The 9441-nt window shown below is 29.2% G+C and overlaps 1 protein-coding gene across 1 annotated transcript; it reads right to left on the bottom strand.

Moving 5' to 3' along the window:
- Positions 1 to 1428: 1428 nt before the first annotated feature.
- Positions 1429 to 4049, bottom strand: LOC110699650 (CBL-interacting serine/threonine-protein kinase 11-like). The gene has a single exon (XM_021877161.1). It carries the CDS (start codon positions 3198 to 3200, stop codon positions 1725 to 1727), a length of 1476 nt encoding a protein of 491 aa, XP_021732853.1. The 5' UTR covers positions 3201 to 4049; the 3' UTR covers positions 1429 to 1724.
- Positions 4050 to 9441: the final 5392 nt, after the last annotated feature.

Genomic DNA, 9441 nt, shown 5'->3' with positions numbered 1-9441 from the left:
CGCCGAATGCTCTTAAAAAATGCCTACTTTATTTATATAATATTAGATTATTTTATATTTTAAATTTAAAAATTAAATATATTAAATTAAAAAATCAATTATTACTAATTATTTTTAGTTAAAATATCCAACATACTACATACTCAACATTTGCTTAGTAACTTGCGTAAGTTATTGTATCATTTGTGCTTCTTTCTTTTTACTTTTTTATTTCACGTACTAATTCATTTTTTAAGTAGTTGCACTATTTTTGACTTTTACGTTTGACAACACATTATTTTAACTTTAATAGCAAATTTCGTACCGTATACAATCATAATTTACATTTTGACCATTAATATCTTCAAAATATCAAATGATAGTAATTTTTATACTAACCTAATTGAACATAATCGATTAGTCGTAGTCAAATATGTGCATTGAAAATTGTGAAAGTTAAATGTAACAAATAAAAGAAAGAGTACAACACCCGAAGAGTTGAATTATTAGAGGCTTTAGAGCAGGCTTACGATGATACAAGTAGTTAATGAATAAACAGGGTACATTAGGTGTAATTAAAAGATGTCATTAGGTGTGATTTGCGGGGGGGGGGGAAAGGACGTGCTGAAGTAGTCCTGCTTAGTTTTTTTTTGGTTGACTGCAAAACATATTGCTTATTGCACGTTAAATGTGCTACGGTCTACTGTATAGCTGTAAGTTTGTTAAAACAGAAATATTTTCATTGCTCTGCAAGAGTGATAGTAAAACACCTTTAGTTTATATAATTAAGTGCCAAAATTTTAGATTCAGTAATACAAAAGTCTGCCAAAAATTAAATCTTAAGTCCTCGATTCAACTATCATGTCAATGCAACAATAGATTGCCGCAACTTTGACATTATTCATCCTTATAATTGGTACTCTTATTGGTTATTGGGATGATGATCCGTAAACCATAATTCCGATCAAGTTACCTGTATAACTATTAATGTTGCAATCAAAAAGAAATGGAAGAAGTATTAGATTCAGATAGTCAATGCCACTTAACATATATATGAATGATAGGATCATTTGGGATGATTATTGATTATATATTTTTTCGTAGTAAAAACAGAGAAGATGTGTATAAGATTTCGTAGAATGTTATGACGCCATCTGCAATCTTGGGTTGTCTGACCATATGCAAACTCCACGAATAAACTTTTTGGTTGTTTTATACTCTAATTGTAATTATTAGCTAGTTTAGCACTCATTAAATCAATCGATTTATCCTACTAACCCTCAAAGGTGGGTGATGATAGGCATAGCCTTATAGTAAAAGACATTCAGATCAGTGGAAAGGATGAACATTGTGATTTTGATTTATAAGATTATGCAATTCCCCTTGATTAGAGTATTCTCATTAATTAAATATGTATATGTAGTTTGTACAATTCAGGATACAATTAACTTGAAATTGAAATTGAAAATATTTACATAATAATGTCATTACATTTCTATACCACTATACAAGTTCATTTTCCTTACCACAATGATGGTAAATCAAAAAACTCAGTAAAACACACACACAAAAGAATTTTAACACAATTCATCTATGATATACACAAAATGCACAAACAATAATTTTCCATTTCCCAAATTCGATATCATACCGAATTTCCTACAAACTTCCCAAAACTTGTAGTTGTCGGTGTCAATGTTGAAAACGTCCAAAAGAATTTTATATTACGAGTATATAACTGGTAATTAACTAATTACCTGTGTGTGCTCGATTGTCAATTGATCAACGGAAACAGCAAGGGTAATTTCATCATCGTGTATAGTATCCTTTTGTTCATCATCATGTTTAGTATCCTTTTGTTCATCATCATGTTTAGTATCCTTTTCTTCTTCTGAAGGTTCTGATTTAGGAATTCTATAAACTAACCCAGAAAGTTTAGGTATCAGCTTTTTCTTCCAAATTTCATTGTCAGATACAAAATCTCCTCCTTTTATCTTCAATTCAACAATTACCAATCGTTCAGTTAGTCGATCAATCTCTACCCTGGCAATGAAATCACCCTTAGGCCCAACCAAGTCTGCAACACCATACTTCTTCCTCCTGCGGACCTGCAAGTCCAGCTCGTCCGCAACCTCCTCGATGGTGTCAAGGATCTTGCCCACAGGCACAAGTGAAAAAAACTTCTCACTATCCTCGAATGGATCATAAAACTCGTTGAACAAACCCGACAAATCTAGACCTGATGATAATCCAATTAAATCGAATGCATTCAGTGTTATACCTGAACTGCTGCTCGCCTCGGGTGCAGCCACCTGCTGCTGCTGCTGTGGTTGTAAAGCAGAAGTATCAAATTCCTCACCATAATTATCATGGTAAAATGGGAACTTGTACTCGGGACCTTTGCCTTTAAACAAGCCACCTTTCTTGAACCAAGGGTCATGAACAATCTCATCAATAGTGATCCTTGTTTTCGGGTTCTTTTCAAGTAAACGACCCAAAAACCGAATTAGATCAGAAGACATCCATTTAGGACAGAACAATTTTCCTTCCATTATTCTTCTGTACATAGCCATTCTGTTAGGAAGATCGAATGGTAAATATCCAGCAGTAAGAATAAATAATATCACCCCACATGCCCAAATATCAACCATAGCACCATCATATTCTCGTCTCTGTAACACCTCTGGTGCCACGAACGCAGGCGTCCCGCATCGCGTGCGTAACAACTGATCCTGTCTGTCCTTAAGAAGCCTAATAGCACCAAGCCCGAAATCGGAGACTTTAAGGTTCCCATCATGGAGCAGAAGATTTTGAGGTTTCAGATCACGATGATACACACCTCTGAAATGACAGTATCCAACAGCTGAGATTAGCTGTTGGAAATACATTCGGCTGAGCTCTTCGCTAAAACGTTGATTGTCCTTTATCCAAGCCTGAAGCTCGCCGCCTTTGGCTAGCTCAATAATGAAATAGACCTTTCGTTTACAGGCTAAAACTTCGTACAACCGAACGATGTTCGGGTGTCGAAGACGGCCCATGATGGTTATTTCTCTTTTGATGTTGGACATTAGATTTTTCTCATTGATTTTCTGCTTGCTTATGACTTTGATCGCCACCTTTTGGCCGGTGTGGATGTTCATTGCGAGATACACTTTCGCGAACCCACCAATTCCGAGCATTCTTCCGATCTGGTATTTTCTAAACAATATATCTTTCTCCATTGTTGATGAATTGTTTCTATTTTTTTTTTTTTCTCTTTTTTCTGATGGTAGAAAAAAATGATGTAAATTTGGAAAAATATTGATGTTAAGAAGAAATTAATGATGATCAATTTTCAAATTTTTAATGTTCTTTTTGCTTTTTTGTAAAAGAAAATTTTATGTGTAGAAATTTCCAAATGGTCTAATAGTTTTGTAGGTTGTCTTTGATTATGGTGTCTTTTTCAATGACAGTGGAGATAGGAAATTTATAACAGGCTTTTTCAATGCTAACCTAAAAAAAAAACAAAACAAAAATTATACTTCCTCTGTTAAGAAATAATTGCAAGGATATAAAATGAAAATATCCTTATAATAAGTTGAATAAGAAATGTTGTATGAACAGATTTTTCATATTAAACTAGTGTGTAGTCCGGGCGTTGCACCAGATTATTACTTTAATTAAACCTTGTAATTATATATGTATTTGATAATTATGATATCTTTTTTTTTTCTTTTTTTGATTAGACCTTGTGATTTGCAATTATATACATTTATTTTCATGTTTATAACATGATAATTGACTTAGATAGTTAAATAATCATCCTTCTTATAAGAAGTTGGGTGTTCGAATTGATTGAGTGGTGATGTGGTATAATAATGAGAGGTTAAGTAGGTGATGTGGCGTAATTAAAGTTGATTGATTGGTGATGTGACATAATAAAAGGTTGAGTAGGTGACGTGGCGTAATGAAAAGGGGTTTATGTGGCATATAAACATTCTTAAGAATGTCTTTTAATAGATTAGTATAGATGCACAAATCTTTTGAAATAAATGAGAAAATGGGAATTTTCATATTTTGCTATAGAGTCAAAACATATTATCCTTTTCAATCTTAACTTCTTATATTATTGGATCTCTCCAGAAATGTGACTAAATCGTACCCTTAATTATCACTCCATTGTATTATTTGGTTACAATTTTTTCTTATATGTTAATTTTATTTCATTATTTGATTTTTTCCGCTAGTAAATATGATTTGAAATATTCTTTGATTGAATCTTTTTTTTTCCCAATATTAACACTAGGTGTGAAACCTGTTTTTGTAATTTATTTTTATTATTAATAATAATAATAATTATTATTATTATTATTATTATTAAACAATCTGGGCCCCCTCCCCTCTAACTATTGCGAACCCGATCCTGCTGAAGATGTGAACAGCTGCACGAGCACCAATATCCTGAGTCCTAGCAAATGTTTGAACCCGCTTCAGCAACGCAACAGCATCCTTTTCTAATTCCCCCGAAGAAGAATAGGAGAAAGGAAGAAAATCATAGCCAATTGCCCTGCAACGAGCCCCATACTTGTCCCGCTTCCGCTGAGCCGCATCCAGCAAAACACAACCAAGAACAAAGTCAGACAACCCAATTATTATTATTATTATTAATTATTATTTTAGATTTATTTCCTTCTCGTATATTATATAATAACAATAATAGTAGTAGTAGTAGTAGTAGTAGTAGTAATAATAATAATAATAATAATAATAATAATAATAATAATAATAATAATAATAATAATAATAATAATAATAATAATAATAATAATAATAATAAACACAAAGACATTTTTTTTTTGAGGAACCACAAAGACATTTATTATTATTATCATTGATAAATTGTTGGAATTAGTTTTTTTAGTATAAAGTTCATTATGTTTCGAGAGAATCCTTGATTCATAAAGTTAAACTTGCATCATACGCGAAGTATTCAAAGTGTTAATATTAGTATACTGTTAAATAATCTATATGGTAGAATTAGAAATAGTAAGAAATATTTAAATGAATTATATCTTCTTTGATGTGATTTTGTTAGACAATTCATGATCATTCTTCGTTGAATTGATAATATTAATAGGGCGTTTTGCGGTTAGTTGTAACTTCATCTTTTGAAGCTTCAACTTCTCACTACATTATAATGATCATAGATAAGAGATATATATGTCTATGTAGAAAGAGTAGCATAAAAATTAAAATTATTGAAACAACATACCTCCATAAGGATTCCAATTCATTAACCTCAGAAATTTGAAGATCGATGTATATTTTGGTTGATGCAGAAGTACATAGAGTAATTTTATTTTCCATGTAAACAAAATAGTAAATATTATAAATGAACACGACAATGGTAAAATATTTAAAAAAATAAAAATAAAAATAAAAAATTATTATAATGACTAATATATGATACTTATCATTAAAATATTTGACCATTGTTGAAGTAACAATTATACCAAAAGGCTCAATAGAATTAGCAAGTAGGTCTTTTTGTCTTGAATAATCAGGAAATACATTATGCCAAAGCTTTAATTGGATTCGTTGTCCCCTAATCATGATATCCAAATATAAATAATTTAATAATAAATCTAAAATTAATCAAATATAAATTATTCTTAAATAATAAATCTTACTTTATCGTGTTTAATAATAATAATAATAATAATAATAATAATAATGATTACCGGTTGTCTTCTATTATTTCAATTGAATCTCCGACTTCGTTTACAACCATACCAACCACATCTTGTAAGACAAAGTAATATACCAAAAAAAAACGATTAGTAAAATAAAGTATAACACTATAGAATTTTTATGATAATAAAAATGGAAAATATGTAAAACATATACCAGGGAGTGTTGCATTACTACGGAACTGATCTAAATGTTGCAATTGAACAAAATCAAATCTATGCAATGGAATTTGATTATTATCTGCAACACCCTTGACAGTTGTATTTTTAAAAATAAAAAATAAAATTGTATCATTATTTTTGTTGGACAAATTTTCCTTTGATTGAAGGATGGACATAATCACCCTACACATCAAGAATATTATTGTAAGTTAAAATAATATATATTGTAAGGTAAACAATGAATTTAAAAAAAAATATTATATATTATTCAATTAATTTAAAACAATATGTATACCTCTGTGTCAATTAAAAGCATTTTCATACTAATCAAACTATTATATTTTCGAAAGTTCAAAACATCAAAAAGCCTTGATACACGTACTTTAATTTTTCAATCATTTTTGGAAGAATTAATTTCTCAAATCAACGAAATAAACCTAATAAAACAATGAGTTTATGGAATGAGATAGACATTTTTTTTTATCACAATATGAAATCCCAAATTATTTTGTATGAAGTATTGTGTGACCCTTTGGTGGTGCATGAACTAAATTAATGCTTATTTATAATAATAACAAATCATAAGCTAATGAAATCAATTCACATCTTTTTCCCAACTTAAATTATATCATTCTTTTATTTGTAATTTTAAAAAATTCCTAACAGTCCAAAAATTTATCCATGCAACACGTGCATTATCATCACATTTTTATTTATTATTATATCTTCTGGAGTATTATCCTAGTCCTACTGTAAATAGTACTCGAACAACAAACATGAATTTTTATGGCATATCCACGTAAATAATCGTATAATTCGTTTTTTTTTTTTTTTTAAATAAAATTATTTGATAATCATTATTTATAAATATGTAGGATAAATAGGTGGTTATTAGGATTAGTTTTTATTTTATTTATTTGATAAGAGTAATGGGATAAATTTTATTAAGTTATTTTTTTAGTTAATACATAGGATATATAGGTGGTTATTAGGATTAGTTTTTTTTTTTTTTAATTTATTTGATAGGTTTAATAGGATTAATTTTATTAAGTTAATTATTTAATAATCATTATCTTACGTGGCACACTTTAAATCACAATCCTATGCAACGCACTTTTTTTAAAATCAAAATCTTACCTGGCGCTTTAATTTTTTTAAAAAATAAAAATCCTACGTGACTCTAAAAAATCGAGAAAAAACTCCCATAAATATATATATATATATATATATATATATATATATATATATATATATATATATATATATGAGTTTGGTGCTTGGACGATGCCCAGATGGTATTTAAGATATAGGATTAAATTTTGGTGTGAATATTAAATACGGTCATATAATCTCTTTTGTTAATTTATATAGTAGTGTATTTTTTGTAGTTTTGATTGTAAATATCTATGTTATTATTGACTTAAAATTATTTATATTGAACTTAAATTATTTTTACTGAACTAAAAGTATTTTTAGCAAACTAAAATTATTTTTTATTGAACTTAAATTATGTTATTATTAACTTGAAATTATTTTTATTGAACTTAAATTACTTTTACTGAATTGAAAGTATTTTTACCAATATTCACTATTATTTTTAATAATAAATTAATATATTATAAATGGATCATATTTTAAACAACTTCTTAAAATGAATTTTGTGACGGAAATAGAACAGAGTTATATAATATTTATTAAAAGTTATGATTAATTTTGTATATATGAAATATTAGAAGTATATCGACAATTAGAGCTGGGCATCATGTCGTGCCGGGTCGCCGTGGGCCGTGCCTCGCCATGCCAGGAGGAGGGTCGTGACGTGCCATGCCGGGCCTAGGTGATGGCGGGCTGTGCCGTGCCGGGCCACCAAATGGCACACCCCAGCCCACGGCACGACACAGCCCACGGCCCATGCCAGGCCACGGGCTAGCCCATTATTTTTATTATTAATTAATTAATTTTAATATTTTTATTATTTTATTTTTATTATTTATAATTCTTTATATTATTAAGGTTCTTTTGATTATTTTTATTTTTATAATATTTCTTTTTATTGTTTTTATTTTTATTATTTATAGTATTTTTTAATTATTTTTATTATTATGGGTCGCGCTGGCGGGCCAAAAGTTCGTGCTGCCAGCAGGCTCGTGCCGGGTTCGTGTCGATTTTTTTTTTTGTTCACGGCACGGCCCAACCCTCGTTTCTTGTGACGTGCCGCTAGCGGGCTCATGTCGTGTCTTCAGAGTTATTATAGCCTTTTTTTTTATTTAGAGTGCTACAAGGGCGGATGATGAGAGTCAATTTCAGGATAAATTGGTTCTTGAGAATTATTAACATTGGTTCTTGAGAATTATTATAGCCTCTTTAAGTGGACATCAAAGCGCTCTTCACTTATATATTTCCTCCGTCCCAAAATAAATAATATGTTCGACTTATGTACTCCCTCTGTATTTTAATAAATGACACTTACCAAATGCTGTTGTGTTTTAATAAAGTTACACTTCCTTTTTTTTTTTTTTTTTTTTTTTTTTACAAAAAACTACATTATAATATTATATCATTTTTATTTTTATTCCACCTACTAATTCTCTAACCATATTTGAAACAAGCAAAAGTTCTTAAAAAGAGTAAAAAAATACGAAAACCATTGTACATGACCAAAAAACTTAAATTAATGTGAAAATAAACTAATCATGTCGACTTTCAGTTTGCCGACTGTGTCCTTAATGTCAACTATAAATATTTTATAAATACAATTACAAAATGAAATATTATAAATTCTTTTTAAAGAAAGAAAATATAAAAAGTTGCAGACCGTTTAAAGGTCCTACATGGCTACACGTGTTAACCTAATTGACGGTTCCATTGTTTCATGGAAACATTCCATGACAATAACCAGTCAACGACGTTTTGAAACATAATGCATAAAGTATTAGCAAGTCTTTTGTGTTCACTCCACATTAATTCAGCTAGGATGTAATTGAGAATTTAATATTCTTATGAAGCTGTAAGGGTTGTTGAAATGTTTTTGTATTGTTCTTTAAATTTAAACAATACAAGTTATGTACTCGTATTAAACCTCAAATTAATTTTGGGGATTAATACATAATCTTGAGTCATAGTATATTCTTAGGCATTGTTTAGTTAAAATAAGACTATTCTTAAGCCTTGTTTAGTTAAAACTTATTTTTACTTATTTTAGAAAAAATAAGTTCATATCCGATCAGAAAATATAAGTTCTTAAAAGATCAGTAAGAAAAAATAAATTAAGATCAACATCTTTTTATGTGCGGTTTTTTATCGCTAAATATTCTTAATTTCATAATGAAAAAAATTGTGAAAATTATATACTAATAAACTACACATTATTACAAATCCAATAAGATCCCACTTTATATATTTTTTCATTATAAATTATCGTATACTTTAGGTCAAAGTTTGGTCAAATCAGACAATCAGATTAGATCAGATCTGATCAGCAAAAATAAGTTGAACCAAACAAAGCCTTACTCCACATGTTAAAACACCAACACAAGTCAAAGTGGTTTATGTTAATACTGTACTAAATAGG

The sequence above is a fragment of the Chenopodium quinoa genome, unplaced genomic scaffold, assembly GCF_001683475.1.
Source record: "Chenopodium quinoa cultivar QQ74 unplaced genomic scaffold, ASM168347v1, whole genome shotgun sequence".
Lineage (NCBI taxonomy): Eukaryota > Viridiplantae > Streptophyta > Magnoliopsida > Caryophyllales > Amaranthaceae > Chenopodium > Chenopodium quinoa.
This window is presented reverse-complemented; position numbering and strand designations above follow the sequence as displayed.

Excerpts from the sequence above, each read along its gene's own strand:
- LOC110699650 (XM_021877161.1), bottom strand. The coding sequence starts at position 3,200 with ATGGAGAAAGATATATTGTTTAGAAAATACCAGATCGGAAGAATGCTC.